At 40.0% G+C, this 20,182-nt stretch overlaps 3 protein-coding genes across 4 annotated transcripts; 1 reads left to right on the top strand and 2 right to left on the bottom strand.

Annotated features, from left to right (window-relative positions):
- The first annotated feature begins 587 nt into the window (after window positions 1–587).
- Window positions 588–6,230, top strand: LOC119774987. Its single transcript, XM_038272827.1, has 2 exons — window positions 588–641; window positions 5,189–6,230. The coding sequence occupies exon 2, from the start codon at window positions 5,203–5,205 to the stop codon at window positions 6,025–6,027; it is 825 nt and encodes a 274-aa protein (XP_038128755.1). The 5' UTR covers window positions 588–641; window positions 5,189–5,202; the 3' UTR covers window positions 6,028–6,230.
- Window positions 6,231–8,708: 2,478 nt separating this feature from the next.
- On the bottom strand, window positions 8,709–12,327 carry LOC119774988. 2 transcript variants are annotated; one of them, XR_005279600.1, is made up of 4 exons: window positions 12,094–12,327; window positions 11,237–11,304; window positions 9,169–9,334; window positions 8,709–9,074 (listed from the first exon to the last, which is right to left on the bottom strand). XR_005279600.1 is itself a non-coding variant. In XM_038272828.1 (2 exons), exons 1-2 carry the CDS (start codon window positions 12,293–12,295, stop codon window positions 10,862–10,864), a joined length of 645 nt encoding a protein of 214 aa, XP_038128756.1. In that variant the 5' UTR covers window positions 12,296–12,327; the 3' UTR covers window positions 10,709–10,861. The 2 variants fall into 2 exon arrangements, 1 of the variants encoding a protein (XP_038128756.1); XM_038272828.1 differs by lacking the exons at window positions 8,709–9,074; window positions 9,169–9,334 and having other exon boundaries at window positions 10,709–11,304.
- Window positions 12,328–17,248: 4,921 nt separating this feature from the next.
- Window positions 17,249–19,425, bottom strand: LOC119774985 (gastrula zinc finger protein XlCGF26.1-like). Its single transcript, XM_038272825.1, has 2 exons — window positions 18,802–19,425; window positions 17,249–18,717 (listed from the first exon to the last, which is right to left on the bottom strand). Exons 1-2 carry the CDS (start codon window positions 19,340–19,342, stop codon window positions 17,774–17,776), a joined length of 1,485 nt encoding a protein of 494 aa, XP_038128753.1. The 5' UTR covers window positions 19,343–19,425; the 3' UTR covers window positions 17,249–17,773.
- Window positions 19,426–20,182: the final 757 nt, after the last annotated feature.

The following is a 20,182-nucleotide window of genomic DNA, read 5'->3' as shown; positions in this document are numbered from 1 at the left end:
ATGACTCTGTCTATGTTTGTTTTAATTGTTTGCTGAGATAAATCCCCTGTTAAGTGTTTTACTTATTTGTTTTTCTTGTAATTGATCTTTATCTGTTCATGTTATATTTGTTATCCTCTCTGAGTATTTTTTCATGTAAATGTTTGCTGAAAAAAAAAAAAAAAAAAAAAAAGATCAGTGATGTCATTTCCGGTCGAGCGATAAAACAGAAAGAATTGTAAGACATTTATTCTCAGGAAATACATTATTAAACTTTAATATATTATAGTTAAGTATGCTTACTATTTTAGGGAGGGAAAACATAATTTAGGTCTTTTTTACAAATTAAAATCGAGGGTGACCCGGATGTAGATGTAGCTGCGCATGCGCAATGAGCTGCTGGTACGGATCGGGTAGCATTAGCAGCATTAGCTTAGCTTGTGTGTGGAGTCATTGTAGAGAGGCTGATAATCTGGGAGTGTTTGCAGTGAGAATGTCTTCAGTCCAGCTTCAAGGAGAGTTTATCACCGAGCAGTTAACTCCTGCTGAAGAAACATTCACGGAGTTTAAAGGGAGTTTGGTCAATTCGGAGGAAAAGATGGACGATCAACATCTACTGCTGGATTTCACCAGGATCCCCCAGATCATCTTACACCGGATAGGTAGGAAACACCTGATAGAAACGATTCCCTGATGATGCACACTGTGGATTTTAGCCTCATCTGATTGGAAAACTGCTTAGAGGAGATCAACATGCTAAGCTAATGCTAACTTCCAGTTGATAGTGAGTTCACGTTGTTGGGTTAAAAAACCTGCGGTGAAGTTAGTTTTAAGTTGGATATTCAGACATTTGCTCCAGTTAAACCCCTTCCTCCCCTGGTTTAAAGAAAGCTGCTGCAACATTTCAAGTGTATTAGAGACTTTACAGTAAAAACACATCGAGAGAAAAGGGCTACGTCATGCACCGACTTCCTGCTTTGAAAATACAAGTGTAGGCTTAGATATTTATTTTTATTGATATTTAATTATCCTATATACAATGGTCTGGCCTTGAAAGTGAAACAGACTGAGTGAAAAATTTTATAGTGAGTAAACAGGATAAATTAATATATAATTAAAAGAGAAATCTAAATTTTCTAACAGCAGTCCACCCTTTCGATTATAGAAGGATATTATCCTTTTGTAATCGATATTAGAAATGGGAAAATAATGAATATAAACAACTAAAACTAACTAAAACTGTAAATATATATAAAGAAAACTAAAACCAAAAAAAATTGTGTATATATGTAAAGAAAGGTACAAATAAGAAACTGAAATTAAAAATATTAATGAAACATGTATATCAAAAATGCACATCTGCATTAAGTCAGTGGACAAATAAAATTATTATAATAGATGGAAAAATTATGGAAAAGATCATGATAGCTAAAATATGTTGCCAATAAATAGAGCCCTGGAATCACAATATTGGCAAAAATATTTACTGTTTTTCCCCATGATGATACTTTTATGGTAAAATATCTATTTGTTGAGAATTTAAATGTTTAATTCGTATCATTATCAGTTACCATTTTTGTTTACCTGGAAAGAGAAAAGTTCAAATCAGTCAAAACAATAGACCCCTTCATCTCTACAAAGTGTAAGTCAAATTATTAATCTGAGCTTCAATAAAAGTAAAAAAAGGATCAATCTTTATGCAAAATGTTAAAATCATAAGACAAAGATGTTTCACGCAGATGACGAGTTCAGCTCTTCAGAATCAGGGTCAGTCAAAGCACACATTGAAAAGTTGGAGGATTTAATCTCAGCGCTCCTCTTCCCCAATGGTAGCTGAGATGACCCGATCATCAGAGTTCATTCTCTAATCCAGAAATCTCTGCCAATACTGACCATCAGCCATTATGGTCATCTAACACTTGGACTTTATTTGTATTAACAAACAATATCAAACACTTAGATACTAAAAATGTTCACCTTTCATTAAAATACAACCCATTACAACATATTTCCCTTCTCATTCATATTGTATAATTAAATAGTCTAGAAGCCAAAGCTGATGTCAGACATCTTCAGGTGGGCGTCTTCATCTTTCTGTTGATGTTGGTCCCTTATACAGGCGACATTTTGAACGAGGTTCAAAGGGTGGTCTGCAGAGCAGCTGGTCCTCAACACATCAGGTGGACGACTGATGTGTTAATTAACCAATCAGAGGGGATTATTCTGCCCCTTTATTCTGGTTTGTTTTGTTGAAGCTCTTCCTGGTTCCTTCCAGATGAGCTCAGATGAGCTCTGATCACTTTCTTTGATGTCTTTGAGCTACACCTCCTCCTGCTGAAGGATGGAAGGATGGCTGAGATGGTCCTCCATCAGGGTCTCCAGGTAGAGTCCTGCACGGTTCGAGTTTTAAACACCCGAACCCGTTAGGATGACTACCGAACCCGACCCGTCACCCGCGGATATCTTCAATTCAAATCCAAACCCGACCCGACCCGTTGATATTTAACCCGCAACCCGACCCGTTAACACATCAAGTAATAGGCTATAGTACGCTGCGCTGCAGAACAGCGCCATTAACACTGCAGCAGACGTGTATGCACTGACTGTGGCCTTTTTGGAGGGAAGCCCCCACTGCCGGCAGGGCTTTAAGCTACAACGAGGGTGACCCCAGTGCCTGATTAATTTAACACCTCTGATGTCCATAACAACACACACCCATAAAAAAAATCACACTACCCGCCCACACTAAAAAAATATGCGCCCGACCCGTTTATTTTTATTTATGTATTTTTCACCCGCAAAAGAGCATTTTAGCGGGTGACCCGTCGGGGACCCGCAGGTACCCGACCCTTCTGCCACTGAGACTTCTTCTGGGTCTCACCCAGATCCATCCGTCGTTCAGGCACTGGACGAACTTCTTTCTTCTGGCCCATCAGATGCTGGTGGAGTCCTGTCCCCTTAACATCCCTCACCTGCACCTTTCCCTCTCATCCCCTCCCTTTCCCCTTCCTCCTCCGAAGCAAGTGGGCCGCCGATCCACTCGGTCCCGCCCACCCCATCGCCGTCTGGGTGTCTCCCGTATGCGCCTTCTTCAGACTTTGATTAACTTTCTTGTTGTGTTAACCTTTTGTGGGTTAACAAGGGGGGATCTTATGAAAATTAATACTAACAGTGCACACACACATTTAATGCGTCACACACAAACATGTGCACTAGCAATGGTAACACTAGCTACTAACCAAGGGGTAATCAATAATAATGATGGAGAAAATGTATCACTAATGCATGTGCAAATCAAAGATATGATTATGTAATGTCTGAAGAAATTTTAGGTAACTCAATGGGGAAACATTGGCTTGGAGTTCCACAAAGCATGGACTGCCGTGAGGATGGGATGGAGATCATTGAGGTAAGATGCAAAATGAACATATGCCAAAACACATTAACAGAGCAGGTAATGACGGTAGGGAAAGCGCATAGAATGGTAAAATTGGTAAACAAAAGGCAGAAAAGAGATCTAGACAAATTAAAGACTGCACACTGGGAAACCAATATGTTCCAACAATGGATTCAGTACTCTGTCCAGGCAATGTTCAAAGCCAAAAAGCGCCCTAAAGATGATTGTATAGCCTGCTATAATGCTAAAAAATGACCAGCCCTTCAGATTATTCCCGGAAGTAAAATAGGCGACTGCCCTGATGTAACGGAGTGCTTTGCCCACTGTGCCATGCAGATGGCCGGAGGTCTTGCATCATTATCAAAAGACCACACGATATGCCCCAGAGCGCTGAACTCCTCAATAAATGATGTAATGAGCACTTTCTCTCTTCCACCAGTAGTACAAAAACCGGCTGAACTGATTTTTCTGTTTTGTATAGCCCGAGGGAAAGAACTGGAAACAGTGACTAATAGATCCTCTAGACAGATGTGGACAACGGATAGACTGGTTACATGTAGTAATAGGACATGGTACCCACCAACAGCAGAAGGGAACCTCACCTACCACATTAAGTTTTGTCAAACGAGTCCCAATGCCACCATACGCTGTGAACAAGTAGTACCAGATGGGGGACATGTCATCTATGAGTTCCAACCTTCAAGTGTATCTCAGTATCGAATACTGAGCCTGGCGAGGGGATCTGTCCCCTTAGGTGACATTTTTTGGATGTACCATAATGAGACACAAATGTTGGCCACATTACCCCCTCAGTGGGAAGGCATCTGTGCACCAGTAATGCTGACAGGACAACTCAAGTTAATAGTAAATAACCTAATAAGTACAAATGTAACATCTAATGAGATACCCAACCGCGCTAAAAGAAGTACTCCCCCTAAACATGAGTGGAAGAGATCAGATGAGGTATATATTTCTTGGGATCAGATCCCATATGGAGTACCTAAAGACCAGGTTGCCATAGGGAGTGATTGGATAGAAAGCGGAAGAGTGGCTGTTGCGGTGCCAATTTGGGGAACTATTGCCAATGCGCAGTACATAGCTCGAAATAGTAGATGGGTGAATCTCCTATGGTATAATCAACAAAGATTTATAAACTTTACAATAAACGGCCTGGATTTGGTAAAGGAACAATTGCATGCAACTTCACTAATGGTTCTACAACATAGGTTCGTGCTAGAATCCCGCATGGCTGGAGACCAAGGAATATGTGATTATATAGGGGAAGATTGTTGTACTTTAATCCCCATGCACACAGATGTAAATGGTAGCCTCACAGGAGTCCTACAGGAAATGAAACGAATGAGGGATGAACATGTGCTGCAGTCTAATTGGAACACTCAGCTGAAGGGATTCTGGGATTGGTTTCACAAGCTTGGATGGGGAAAATATCTTGAGGCAGCAGGAATGATTCTAGGGGCAGTAATACTGATTATATTGATAGTTATGTGTTGCATCATACCCCTTGTTCGGGGACTGGTCTCAAGACTTGTTGTAAGTGTAACTGGTCAGTTCCCAGTTGTAGAGATACAATTGGACCAAGAGATATAAAACATAACCATGATCACCTTCCACCCTCACCAGGTACGTGCATTTCTTTAATAATAACAGTGTATATATATAAATATTTTGCATAACAATGACTTATATACTTACTCACGTAGATATAGCAACTTGCATGCTGAATAATCCATAGATATAAGAGATAATATGCCTTCAGATGATGCCTAAATTTGCCATACTATGTCCCCACAGGTAGATTATTGAACATGGCAGAGGCTAGTTATGATGAATATGAAGAAAACCAAATGAATTTACGAGCTGCACTGGCGTCGTTAGGCCCATCACTAGGGGTAGGATGCCCATATCTTCCTCCCAGGCACCTACTAGATCCTGCAGAGGGGCCAAGCAGTGCACCTTCGGGTTGGAGCAAACCTATGATGACACCCAGCAGGCAGCCTGATGATCAACCACCATTACCTACTGGGAAGCCACTGTCCATCTCGTCATCACCGGGGAACCTCAGTATCGATTTCGGCCCAACCAGCACCCCTGCCAGTCCTGAGAATTCCGAGGATCGACGACCACCGTCACCCCACCAATATAATTATCCGCCACCACCCATTCCAGGCGTACTGGCTATGTTCATGGTCATAGCAGATGACATAAAGCTTGATCTTGCCGAAGCTCATCATGTTGCAAAGTTCTTGGCTCATCCGCTGGAGTCCTATGATACCAACGCTGACCTTAAGCCTCAAATCACCTCTATGACCACAGCAGTTTATGCCCAATTCATGAAGGGTCTGGCGCACCCCGAGCCACGTCGGTCCTTTGAACGGATGCGCCGCACCCTGTACAAACGCAAAGTAAAGGCTGGGAATTGGCAGCTGACCCGAGACAATCTGGAACTGAGGCAGCAAATTCGGGATGCACAGCAGACCATTATCAACCTACAAGAGCAGGTGGTGCAACTTCGAGATGCACAGCAGACCATTATCGACCTACAAGAGCAGGTGATGCAGCTGACCTCTGATCTGCAGCATATGGCTCCCTATACCCAGGGGGGCCCGAACGGAGGGCAGAATTATGGATAGAATTATGGAGGCTATTATTATTATTAATATATCAACTTCAACGCCATAACTGGATATAAGGACAATGCTGATTATTGATGATTATGCATACCTATGTTAAACATATTGGTAGGATTGTATACTTTATGTGACAGTACAATTACTGTGCAGGAGAGTGCCACATGGTTACTCCTATGTTGGTTGTAATGACGGTCCTTTGACCACTAGAAGATGTGTTTGCCTCGCATAGTCCGGGCCTGATGAAGCTTTTTTGTTTGTCTATTTATGGGTGTGAAATACCACCAATGTAGGGGATAAATGCAGAGACCTCGTAACACAAGATGCTGCTTGGGCATTGGTATTTGCCTCTGCTGAGAAAACAGAATTAGAAAATCTTGCTACAAAAAAAGTAAGCAACGAGGACGGGTCCTCTTAAGGGAGCCAAGAGGGGGATCCCTCTTTGTTTTTGTATATTCTGTTTTCTGCGTTTTATTAGTTTAATATTTACTCAGACACCACCACATCTTATATTACTCACTTCTACTATATGGTGTGTGTTTAATCTCACGTTTGGTTTAGTGTGCACAATATATATATATAAACTTTTGTCACTTGGGTGAGTTCACATTTAAGGTGTTTTAGATTAGTTATCACCTGCATAATCACGTAATTGATCCTTTTAGGATCAAAGGGGGGAATGTTGTGTATTAATCTGCACTAATCATAAGATAAAATAAAGTTAATGTTTTATAAGTTTAAAGTTGTTTTCCCAAATACTGTTATAAGAGCAATTCAAGGCAAAAAAAGAAAAGAAAAAACAGAGCAATGAATGGAGCCATTCAAGGCCAGAGAGGAGAAAAGCAGAGCAGTGAGTATGTGTAACTGTTGGACCTGGCCCCAATAGGAGTGAAGTCTGCAGGACAACGCAGGGTTGAGGCCCCTTAGTGATAAGAAAGCACACTCAATAAAAATGAAATATTTGACATCTCAAGGTTTCCCAGCTCAGCAAAATTTGGCCATACAAAAAGAGTTGTTATTTTCAAGGCACACGGAGCGGTAATGGTCCCAGAAAGGGTGATGCTTTGACTAAGACACGAGGGGGGAGCAATAGGTTAGACTGACATGGCTTGAAGCAAGGGAAAGATGTGTTCTGACATGTTTGTGACTAAACCGTCATAAGTTTCTGATTTGAATGCACCAGATGTTTTCATGGCCTGAGAGATTGCTCTCACAAGAATGAGATGTGTCTATGAATGTCACCGTGTTTTGCAGATAAATATCAATGTGACCTTTACCAAAGACTGAAATATGTTCTGAAGGGGGTTTTCCACCGATAAGAAATGGATAAAAGGGAGCTGTGTTCACCATTTGTTCAGCTTCGGCTCACCGGTGACCAGCTCAGTGTGAATGTGTTGTGTTTAGCAATAAACACACTGGACCCGGACTCAGCTGCCCCTGCCTGAATTTTTTTTATCTTTGTTTGAGTCTTTTTCTGCTTTTTAAGAACTTTGAATTTTTATAAAACTTAGCTTCAATTTTAAGTCGTCAAGAAGAGAATTATAGACGACAGAGGAAAGTCCCTGCCTCAAGTGGAGGAGTTCAAGTATCTTGGGGTCCTGTTCACGAGTGAGGGAAGAATGGAGCGGGAGATCGATAGACGGATCGGTGCGGCTGCTGCAGTAATGCGGACGCTGCACCGGTCTGTCGTGGTGAAGAGAGAGCTGAGCGAAAAGGCAAAGCTCTCAATTTACCGTTCGGTCTACGTTCCTACCCTCACCTATTGTCATGAAATTTGGATCATGACCGAAAGAACGAGATCCCGGATACAAGCGGCTGAAATGAGCTTCCTCCGCAGGGTGGCTGGGCTCTCCCTTAGAGATAGGGCGAGGAGCTCGGTCATTCGGGAGAGGCTCAGTGTAGAGCCGGTTCTTCTCCACATCGAGAGGAGTCAGTTGAGGTGGCTCGGACATCTTCTTCGGATGCCACCTGGACGCCTCCCTCGGGAGGTGTTCCAGGCACGTCCCACTGGGAGGAGGCCCAGGGGACGGCCCAGGACACGCTGGAGAGACTACGTCTCTCGGCTGGCCTGGGAGCGCCTAGGGCTTCCCCCAGCAGAGCTGGAGGAGGTGTCTGCGGAGAGGGAAGTCTGGGAGTCTCTGCTTAGTCTGCTGCCCCCGCGACCCGGTTCCGGATAAAGCGGGAGACAACGAGTACGAGTATATATATATATATATATATTAATATATATATATATATATATATATATATATATATATATATATATGTATATGTATATATATATATATATATATATATATATATATATATATATATATATATATATATATATATATATTAATTTAGATTTGTATATAGTATTTTTCATGCACTGACTTAATGTAAAATTCTTAACAACTGAATTAAAATAGCTTTGATTTTAATGGTTGAGCAGTTTTTTCAATAAGCCTGCTAATTTTGCTTAATTGATTTGTTATTAACAATTATAATAAATCAAAAACAGACATATATATTCCAAAACATTCTGGTCTTTATTTAAAACACTAACAAATGGTAAAAAAAACCCACAAGATAATGTGTGACTTTCAGCTAGAATTCTCAATTTAATTCATATTATTATAGACAATACTTTTTTCATTTGCTCAGAGCTTAAAAGATGTAACAAAATCACTTCCTTAAGATCGTCCAGTTCAAACATTTAGTAAAGTTGTTATTCATTCAAATTCAAGTCATATTATAAAAATCAGTAGTTCAAAGAACAACAGTTGTAACAAACAATAGAAACAGCATTAAACAGTATAACCGTTCAACCTCTTTTGTAAGAATTTGATTGCACTCAAAAAGGAACAAAAGAAGAACCTTACATAAACATAAATTGATCAAATGAACCTTATATTGACTGTTAGGTGCAGGCTTACATTCTAAATGACAGTCCAGCAAAGAATGAATGTGCATGTGGTTCTTTGTGTGTGTAATGGATGATGAACCTGGACAGGGTGTAGCCCCATTTCATGAGATTGTATTTGTCTTCAGCTGCAGCTACACAGAACCTATAAAGGATAAGGAAAATGAACATCAGTATAAGTATCCGAGACTACAGTACAAGCATCCATTTTGAAGATATCTTAATGGGAAGAATCTTACCTAATTCAAGTTCTTCCACTCAAAGTCTGTTAGCTGGCGAAGAAAGGACAGCACTCTGTTGTTTATAGTGGCTGTCTTCCGCTTCACCAACACTCCAGTCTTCCGACTCACTCCAGTCCGTGCGGTGCATTTTGTTCCATCTTCTGGATTTATTCTCAAGAAGAACCTTCAAGCAAGATGAAAATGAATGGCAAAATAAACACAAGCAAAAAAACAAACGTATGAATAATAATAATAGAAACAAAAAAAATTATATATATATATATATATATATATATATATATATATATATATATATATATATATATATGAAGCTCTAGCGAAAGTTCAATTGAAGAAACTCTGACTTACCTCACATCATCAGAAGCCGATCCGTCTCCGAAGCGAGCCAATCAGCTTTGAACTACTCCACAACGAAGCCCAATCAGCGTCCTGTTTCCACTTTATAAACTCCCTCAAATCTCACCACAGCCGCTATCCTGCAATCGCAATGTCGGATTTCGATCCAGACGACAATTCACCCACCTCCATCCCCTTCTCCGCCATCGCAGCCGAATCGTCTTCCATGACACCACTTCACCTCAACTTCATCAGAGAGTATTAATCCCAGTTGTCACCATCCCTCGTCTCATCGCATTGGTCCGGCAGAAGACCACCATGTTGAGCCCGGTTCTGCCAGAGGTTTCTTCCCAAAGGGGAGTTTTTCCTCTCCACTGTTGCTTCATGCTTGCTCATCATGGACAGTTCACGGTACCTGCATCACCGAGCAGGACCTCTATATCCCGAGTCTGAGTGAAGCCCCGGCGTCAGCTCCCTCAGTCTTCTAGTCCCACAATTCTGCCCAGCAGATCACCTTGTCAACCAGCTCGGATTAAACCACCACCAGTTTCAGGCCCGGGGGGATCATCCCTATTCACATTCATCTACTCATGCATGTTAAAGCATAATTCAGCATGAATGTTCCTGCCGAGGTCTGAGCGCCAAAGACTATACTTTCTTATCAATAAATTATTCTAATTATCTTTTCTCTCTGTGTGAGTTTTTCAGATTGAAATATATATATATATATATATACATATACACTTTATTTATCCCCTTGGGGAAATTACAATTTTGGAACATTCCGGGGGAACTTGGATGTACAAGGCCATGCTGATGTGGAAGGCGCTGCCCAACTTAACCTAACCTAGCAGAGCATGTTTTTAGTGGTAGGGGAAATTGGAGCACCCGGAGGAAACCAGACACGGGGAGAACATGCAAACTCCACACAAAGTCCTGCCAAGACCGAGCGGGACGCAATATCCAATCCAATAACCATTTATAGTAAGATTAAAGTAGTTTCAACTACATGTTATGTTCCACTGCTGAATAATCATGTTTATTCAAGCTAATGTAAATATTCAAGAATGAAAATATTCAAAGTTTAAACTCTATTAACAATTCAGTTTAATAATAACAGAACGCATTCCACATCAGCATCTCCTGTCCTTGAAAACCATTATCCTGAAGGTTTTAGATGTCCCCATGCAACACACTTGACTCAAATTAAATGACGGTTGCTTTCAAGTTCTGCATGCTTAGTGGTATAAATAATGATGGAGAATTTTTGGACATGGTAAACCAATGTCCATCTTGATATCTCGCATGAATGGGGGAGCAAAATGAGAGTCGCCTGCAGTTTGCCTTCAGGGACTCATGTGGGACCAAACCAACCCCCCTCTACCGGGGCAAGAGAGGATAAAGTCCTCCCACAGAGGAGGGAATTCTGCCTGGATAACAAAAGCGACTGGCTGTGCATTGTTCCTTCTATGCAAGCAGCTCTGTTAGGGTTTGGACAGTGTTGCTGCATAGCAGAAACCACAACCCGCACCATTGCTCTCCTGTCTGCTGGGCTAGCCCTCTGCCCTCTCAAGATTGCCTGGGACAAGGATACAGGCATCTGTTCCCATGGTATTTGGAATTGGAGAATCCAAGAGTTTTGAGCTTTTGCCAGGCTGGATCCAGGAAAATATGACTGTGTCTGATGAGGTGTGAAGGAGGACCAACCAGTTCCTCTGTCTGCACCTACAGATGAAAGGGGAGGCGTCTCTTCACTTAGAGTGATGGTGACTTCACTGGTCCCTTTGTCATTCAGTTCTTTAAAGAAGAAAAAAAAAACAATAATACATTTTTATAAGTCTAAATCATTTAATCAAAAAAGTATATATACCAGAACGTACAATTGTTTTATTAACTATATACATATTTAGACAAATTACCTATGAATGGTTTAAAACTTCAATGTGTGCTCAAACAATTTACAACAGCTCCTTTTCGTTATTTCAAATATAACCCAAAGGGACCAGAAAACTTTTAGATGAAAATGTAACTTTTCTCTGTATCAATAAGAGCTCAGATAAGAGAAAACAGATGCAAAGAAGCTTCTGTGTAAACCAAACAGAGGGAAAGGCACAGTACAAAAAGTACTCACTGAAAAACACTTTTTTTGTTTTTTTTGTTGTCCAACTCACTATAAGTGATGATAGGTAAATAACATGATATATATAACCCATATAAACAAGACATTTTACACATGTTGGATGAAGCTGTTTGATGACCAGTTTTGTATTCATATTAATGTCACATGCATTAAACGACATCAACAGACACTAAAACTAAAAAGAAGTAAAACATATATCTGTCGGATAATTTTTTAACCTGTGACTATCCCCAGTAACCAGACGATACTATTGAAAATTAGGTGTTACATGTGTCTATTTCCTCTATCTGAGACTAAAAGATGATAGGATAAATCTTGTTTAAAAGTATTTGAGTAGATCAAATGCTGTCTCACCCAATTACTCCATCAAAACATGTTTGGACACACTCTAACGGTAATGTGTCTTCAACTATTTTCTTTAAGACTCTTAGGAATACATTTCTCACCTCTTTGTTTGAAGGCCTGGATTACTTTTCGGCACTGTATGGGTGTCAGATATTCTTGGAAGTCTTCCTTCTCCACAAAAGCAAGGTCCTCCTTCTTTGTTACTCCAACCACAGATGAAAGGTGTCCTGTAATGGTCATCAGTTTTTCGTGGTCCAACTCTGGCAGCACTTTCTGAAATTCCTGGATCCATTCAACATCCATTCCTAGGAAGAAGAAAGCACTGATTGATGCAAACAAACAACAGGGAGGTTCAAGATATGATAGACTTGCAAAATCTACAATTGTTGCTCGGCAAACTGTTCGTTGTTCCTGCGGTTCTAGTCATTCTAAGCGCCAAAATAAAATAAAAAAAGATGGCGTAACTAAAATTTAAAAAGAAAGAAGGATCAGAGCCAAAGTAACCGTTAATTACAGTAACTTACAACAATTTGAGATACTGCGGTAGTGAACTATAAACAATGCTTCACGTGATTCATAATTCCCATGATGCAATGGCAATTACAGTTAATTACCAGAACACTGATTTTGCGGCTTTGTACTGTGTGATGTGTGGTAAATTACTGTTAAAATTACAACCATGTCTAACAGTGCAGATTTTACCAGTAGCTTTTACCGACCACTCATTGCTTTTAGGAAATGTTTTTAGAGAAGCTCTAAGTTATTTTTGGACTGTTTTTAGACAAAGAAAGGGGGATTTTACTTGTCTAAGGCAGTGGTGGGACCATGGAAAAGTCCAAATCAAGCAACTCTGTCAGCAGCACACTCTTAATGTCACTCTTGATGTCACCAGATCTATTAGAGATCTGGAGATGAACATAGTGGAACTAGAACATCTAAGTGATTCCACAGGAAATCGAGGGCATATTGAAGCTCTCAAATCTCAACCTGCTGGAGTCTAAAGTCCAAGGCGTGTTGGTCAGGTCTCGGGTTCAGAACATCGCAGAGATGGATGCTCCCTCTAGCTTTTTCTTCAGCCTGGAGAGGAAACGCGGGCAGAGGAAGGTGATCCATTCCTTACTGTCCAACACAGGGCAGCAGCTGAGTAAACCGGGCCAGATTAGGAGGAGGGCTGTTGAGTTTTACTCCTCTCTGTTCGAGAGTGAGTATAAGGAGAACGAGGGGCTCCTAGAGGAGTTCTGCGGTGGGCTGCTTCAGGTGTCGGGTGAGAATAACCTACGGCTGGCGCGCCCGCTGGGACTTTAGGATAGGGTGACCAAACGTCCGTATTTCCCGGGACATATCCGTATTTCACGTCCTGTTCCGGGCGTCCCGGTTTTTTTTTAGAAAGTGAGGAAATGTCCTGATTTCACTGCGCACGACGCTGCGTGTGACGTAATCCCTGAGCCCCGTCAGTGCGGGCAGCCCTGCTCTTAATCAGAGGATCTGTTCGAAAACCTGGGCTGCATCCTCCAAGGACGCGGTCTACCTAGACTGGAACCTTTAAAGTCCTTGACAATAAGGAGGCCGGAAGAGTTTTGGCTGTGAATTCGACCAGGTCTACCCTTCGACGGCGTATGCTCTGTTGCTTAGCAACCGTGAAAGTTGACACACAAAGCAGGAAAAGAATGAATACAGAAGTTTTCAAAACTGTTTGTTTATTTATTTATAGTCAGTTAAATAACCTGCTCCTGTCATTCTGCACATCTCTGATGTTGCTGCTATTTTCAAATATCCATCACTGTAAAAATGTCCATAGCTGCATATTGGTTATTAATTCTCCAGTTTTATACTGTTAAAACACTTTACAGAATTTTATTTTGTATATTTTAACTCTTCCCTATTATGTTATTCTTATAAATTTTTCTAAGGTCAATAATCTTTCTGCTGCTGTAAATTTGCCCATTGTGGGACAATAAAGGGATTTTCTATTCTATTCTATAAAAGGGTTAGAAATATATAAGTAAATCTAAACAATGTATCTACAAAATATATCTGCAAAATCTCTATTATTCAACAACAAAAAATACTTAGTTAAGCATATTGTGCAAAACAACAATAAAAAAATTAAACTCCTATCAGATTTATAGTCCCCACCCTGCAAATATATTAGAATCTGTCCTTAAATTCCAGCCAAACCCATTTACACAGTAACAGATAAAAACCTTTAGATAAATCAAACATTACCGCCACATATCTGACTCAATAACCATTAAAAAAACTATTTTCATTCATTTCAGACGGAACTATACACAGAGTTGTATTATATTAAACTGAACTTCCAATTTTCACCACAGTTCTGCGGCAAGTAACATTTCCTCTGATCACGGATCCCGATGATGAGACATTTGTTCTTTCAATCAACCACTCCCCCCCACCCCCCACCCCGCTCCAAGGTGTCCTGGTTTTCCCTAATGAAAATATGGTCACCCTACTTTAGGAGCTCTGCACAGCCCTCCTGAGTATGCAGGGCCAGAAGGCCCCAGGCATCAACGGTCTTACTGTAGAGTTCTTCAAAGCCTACTGGGACATCTTGGCAGAGGACCTGCTGGATGTCTACAATGAGAGTCTGGCCGCAGGTTCGCTCCCACTTTCGTGTCGCAGGGCAGTCATCGCCCTCCTGCCCAAGAAAGGGAATCTGCAGGACATCAGGAACTGGCGCCCTGTGTCTCTCCTCTGCACCGACTATAAGATCCTCTCCAAAGCCTTGGCTACCCGGCTGAGGGAAGCTATGGAGCAGGTCGTCCACCGGGACCAGACCTACTGCGTCCCCGGCAGGTCCATGGTAGATAATATCTACCTAATTCGGGACGTTTTGGAGGTCTCCGGTTCATTGCTGATTGGGCCAGATTTCTTTCACCTGCTGAGAAGTGCTGCAGAGTGGCACACTGAAATGTTTGTGTGTGTATGTGCACACACAAATGTCTGTTCATGCACCCCCATCTGAACTAATAAGCAGATCTGCGCAACATTGTGTGGTAAAATATCACCATCCCCTTTAACTGATCATTGCTGTTACTTTTGTTCTCTCTTTGACTAAATGTAAATCACCATCATCCTTTATTTGGTAATTGAACTAACCTCTGACATAATAGGGATTTCTGCACAGAAATTAGTAACCTCATTAAGAATATTTCATTGATGGAACTTTCACCTTTGAGGTAATAGGAATAGCTCACATTTAGTGCTAAGAAAGTTGCAGTCTAGTAAACTGGTTTATAAAATCGAGGCAAAAAAACAATCACAACTGATTTATATCAACAATTATGTAGGAAATTAATTCTATCATCTGAGGAGCAGCTTCAACTTGAGGAATTAAAATCTCAGATAACTTCTTTCTAGACAAAGTCCAGGGGACCTTCATTTGCTGGATCCAGGAGGCTGAGAACTCTTCAGATTGCTTTCATATTGAAAAACAGCAGAAAGAAAAATTGAGGCTTAATGGTGAGGTTTCTTAAGACTTGAATTTTACCTCATAGGGACCACATGTGATTGGTAATAATTACTGCGGTGTATGCAGACAGATATTAACCTGCTCACGCTGTCAGGAAAAAGCTGCAGCGTGAGGATTCTTGCTATGAAGATGAGTGTGAATTTGAAGTTGCAGAGCTACATTAAGTTTTGAATTGTAGAATAATAGAAAAACAGGTAGTTATTTTTCATTTTTGTGTACAACTACACAAATTGTGTTGTACAGGTTGTTCATCAAAAACCTCTGACACTGTCACTTTTTCTATAAATGGTCCAGAACTATTGTTGCAAAATCAGATTTTTATTGTTCAGACTGTAATGAAAACATCAGGTACAGATTACATATTGGCAAATAAAAAAAACAAATAAAATTAAATCACATCCGGTTCCCTTCAGGCTGCATTGTGAACATAGCCACAGTTAGATCCTTCATTCCTCTAGTTGCTTGGTTGTAGCGGCTCTGGACACACAGTTATAGCAACTGAAACACTTGTTTTATCAGGTGCCAAACCAACTGGGCCAGAATACGTACCTATATTATTTCCTGATCTAAGTTCTCCAACAAGCAAAGGAGGATTTATCCAATAGCCAGATTTAAACACACTCAGGCTCTAAAAGGCAAAAAAGATTAATGCTGACAGAGGAGCAACAGGAAAGACTGGAGAAGACAGAAGGTGAATGCCATTAAACTATTTATTTTACAGCTTAGTTTGGCTGAAAATATCAGAGAAAACATGGAAAAATATTGTAATTTATTTGAAACCATATAAAAAAAACACATTTTTACAAACCAATAGGTTTTTATTGCTGCTCGGTCATCAATTTAGAAGTGATTACAATAATTAAAAACATCCACAGCAGAATATAATCCATAAAATCAGTTGTATAAAATAGGCGAGAGTTACTTTCAATCATAGCAGGTAAATAGAACATCTACAGAATCAAGAACAAAACTATTAGAATTAGTTCAAAGGAAAATTATACTACCAAAAAAATCTTTAAAAAGCAGAAACTTCACACTTCTAGAGGAGAGTCAGATTTCTTTAATATATTATTAAGACAAAGGCTTTTTACCAAGTTAAAGCAGGTTCAAACTGATCAGTAAAAATAACAGCAACATCATCAATCCTGTTTATCTTTTTAAACAAACATGTTTCATCATTTTAGGACTTTAATTTACCTGAACTACAGACTCCAGCCTCTAAACGGAGTTCTTTGATGTCCCGTAGTTTAACCCCATAATCCCAGCACCCCCTTTCAAGGTGGTTGGAGCTACTTTGCAACATTAATTAGCTTGTAGCTGACTAACTCTGAGACTGACACACACTTCTATATGTCCCAAATCTTCATCTGAGACTCTTCTATAGATGATCTACTTGATTCTAATATCCATTGACCATAGCTCTAACACTGTGTCAAAAACAGTTGGAGTGTTGGTGGGCCTGGTTTCAACAACACACGTAGCAGGGCTGATTGATGCATTGCTAATGAAAGCCAACAAGACACTGAATTAGCTAAACTCTGATCATTTGCAGCTGATCTCTTAGAAAATCCTCCAAAAACATCAGCAACACTGAGCAAAGCACATTAAATCTGTCCGAGCTTTGCTTTTATTTTCATCTGAGGATATTTTCATCTGAATAAAAGTCTGTTTCTGGAATATATCCAACCGATAGCTTATCATTCAACTAAAATTTGAAGTAAAAACTAAAACTGGAGGGTTTTTTTCTTAATAAATTCATTCAGAAAAAGATGTGCAACACCATGCCAACATTGCACAGTATGGGTCTGCCTTGATTTTTTTTTTTTTCAATTTAGACATCTATAACTTATCAATTGCTTGTTCTATGGACAGCAAACGTGCTTAATCTGTATGCAAGATGTTTTCATTGCACTTTATTATGTTTATTCTCCTCATTAGAGAAAAATTAAGAAATCATAACTTTTTTTTTTTTTTTTTGTTAGGGCAAAACTTTTTGGCCATTTAATTCTAATTTACTCAGTTCCAAAATAATTCACTTTCAAATGTTCACTTCCAAATATTCACCCAGGACCTGAGTATTTACCAGATTTACTATATAACACCTTATCAGTTCTGGTTTCTATGTAAACACAGTTGTTAATTAATCTCAAAACTTGCCTCAAAAAAGACATTAACCCGTGAGTTTCTCATGTAATGAGGTGAAGGAGTTTCTAGATGGACATTTTATCACCAGTCAAACATGGTAAACACCTCTACTGTTCATTCCTGTGGCATCTAACTGCAATGACTTATTCAAAAGGCTTCTCACCAGTGTGAATTCTCATGTGAGAAGTCAAACTACCCTTTTGAGTAAATTTATTGTTACAAATGGTACAGGAAAAAGGCTTCTCACCAGTGTGAATTCTGATGTGTCTATCAAGATGTGATTTCTTAGTGAAGCTTTTTCCACAGGACAGACATTCAAAAGGCTTCTCACCTGTGTGAGTTCTCATGTGAGAAGTCAAATTACTCTTTTGAGTAAATTTATTGTTACAAATGGTACAGGAAAAAGGCTTCTCACCACTGTGAATTCTGATGTGTCTATCAAGATGAGATTTGTTAGTGAAGCTTTTTCTACAGGACAGACATTCAAAAGGCTTCACACCTGTGTGGTTTCTCATGTGAGTAGTCAAACTACTCTTTCGATTAAATGTATTGTTACAAATGGTACAGGAAAAAGGCTTCACACCACTGTGAATTCTGATATGTCTATCAAGATGTACTTTGTTAGTGAAGCGTTTCCCACAGGACAGACATTCAAAAGGCTTCACACCAGTGTGAATTCTGATATGTGTATCAAGATGAGATTTCTTAGTGAAACATTTCCCACAGGACCGACATTCAAAAGGCTTCACACCAGTGTGAATTCTGATATGTGCATCAAGATTAGATTTGTTAGTGAAGCGTTTCCCACAGGACAGACATTCAAAAGGCTTCACACCTGTGTGAATTCTCATGTGAGAAGTCAAACTACCTTTTCCAGTAAAATTCTTGTTACAAATGGTACAGAAAAAAGGTTTTTCACCTGTGTGAATTCTGATGTGTTTATTAAGATCAGATTTCTGAGTGAAGCTTTTTCCACAGGACAGACATTGAAAAGGCTTCACACCAGTGTGAATTCTCATGTGAGAAGTCAAACTACCCTTTTCAGTAAAATTCTTGCTACAAATGGTACAGAAAAAAGGTTTTTCACCTGTGTGAATTCTGATGTGTTTATCAAGATTAAATTTGTTAGTGAAGATTTTTCCACAGGACAGACATTCAAAAGGCTTCTCACCAGTGTGAATTCTGATGTGTGTATCAAGACAATATTTGTTAGGGAAGCTTTTTCCACAGGACAGACATTCAAAAGGCTTCTCACCAGTGTGAATTCTCATGTGAGAAATCAAATGACTCTTTTGATTAAATTTGTTGTTACAAATAGTGCAGGAAAAAGGCTTCTCACCAGTGTGAATTCTGATGTGTTTATCAAGATTAAATTTGTTAGTGAAGCTTTTTCCACAGGACAGACATTCAAAAGGCTTCTCACCAGTGTGAATTCCGATTTGTTTATCAAGATGAGATTTCTGACATTCAAAAGGCTTCTCAGCTGTGTGATTTATCATATGTGTATCCAGACTAGATTTCTTTCTGAAAGATTTTCCACAGGACAGACAATAAAACTTCTGACATGTGTGAGTTCTCTTGTGAACCATTAAATTCTCTTTTTTAAGAAGGCTTTCCCCAAATGTCAAACATGGGAAAGGTTTCTCTCTTGTATCTTTAATCTTGTGCTTCAGAACAAGCTGCTCTTGCTGCTCACTTATGGGGAGCTCCATGGTTTCCTCTTTTGTCCAGGGATGTTCTGGCTTTTGACGCTCTTCTTTTATCTGCAGATGTTCCGACTCCTCTTGGTCCAAACTGGATTTCCTCACCTGTCCACAGAGCTGCTGTTCAGAGAAATCCTCCTCTTTTCCAGCATAATCCTGCATGCGGTCTGGAAAGACAAACACAGTAAAAAGGCGTTCTATTGGTGGTTAAATAAAGGACACCTCACATAAAAGCACCAAACTCTTTCCTTGAGGTTGAGGAGCGAGTGGATCCTATCAAGGAACCTGAAGATATGAAGTTTATTCTTGCCTAAATTTATTTCCCCAAAAACAATTATTAAGGAAAGTAAAGAATTTACATCAAACACCACAGTGACTGTCTGGCAAATGAGGAAGTAATGAGACGCCCTAAACTCAGCAGTGCCTCCTGTATATCTCTGCCTGGAAGACACATACCCCAGCTCAATGTGTCAGAGGTTGAGCAGATGTCCAAAAATGCATGCTCTAGCTTTTGATGCTCTTCTTTTATCTGCGGATGTTCCGACTCTTCTTGGTCCAAACTGGATTTCCTCTCCTGTCCACAGAGCTGCTGGTCAGAGAGATCCTCCTCTTTTCCAACATAATCCTGCAGGCGGTCTGGAAAGACAAACACAGCAAAAAGGCATTCAATTGGTTAAATAAAGGACACCTCACATAAAAGCACCAAACTCTCTCCTTGAGGTTGAGGAGCGAGTGGATCCTATCAAGCAACCTGGAGATATGAAGTTCATTCTCGCCTAAATTTATTTCCCCACAATTATTAAGGAAAGTAAAGCATTCACATCCAATATCACAGTGACTGTCTGACAA

Source organism: Cyprinodon tularosa, unplaced genomic scaffold (genome assembly GCF_016077235.1).
Source record: "Cyprinodon tularosa strain WSP-4 unplaced genomic scaffold, ASM1607723v1 ctg840, whole genome shotgun sequence".
In the NCBI taxonomy this organism is placed as follows: Eukaryota; Metazoa; Chordata; class Actinopteri; order Cyprinodontiformes; family Cyprinodontidae; genus Cyprinodon; species Cyprinodon tularosa.
Note: the sequence above shows the minus strand (reverse complement) of the source record. Positions and strands in the feature narration are given on the sequence as shown.

What these genes read in the sequence shown, in the direction of transcription:
- LOC119774987 (XM_038272827.1), top strand. Translation starts at nt 5,203, where the DNA reads ATGGCAGAGGCTAGTTATGATGAATATGAAGAAAACCAAATGAATTTA.
- LOC119774988 (XM_038272828.1), bottom strand. Translation starts at nt 12,295, where the DNA reads ATGGATGTTGAATGGATCCAGGAATTTCAGAAAGTGCTGCCAGAGTTG. An exon ending in CCAGGCCTTCAAACAAAGAG is followed by an intron (nt 11,305 to 12,093) that starts GTGAGAAATGTA and finishes TCTTCTTTAAAG; the next exon opens with AACTGAATGACAAAGGGACC.
- LOC119774985 (XM_038272825.1), bottom strand. Translation starts at nt 19,342, where the DNA reads ATGGAGCTCCCCATAAGTGAGCAGCAAGAGCAGCTTGTTCTGAAGCAC. An exon ending in ACACATCAGAATTCACACTG is followed by an intron (nt 18,718 to 18,801) that starts GTGAGAAGCCTT and finishes GAATTCACACAG; the next exon opens with GTGAAAAACCTTTTTTCTGT.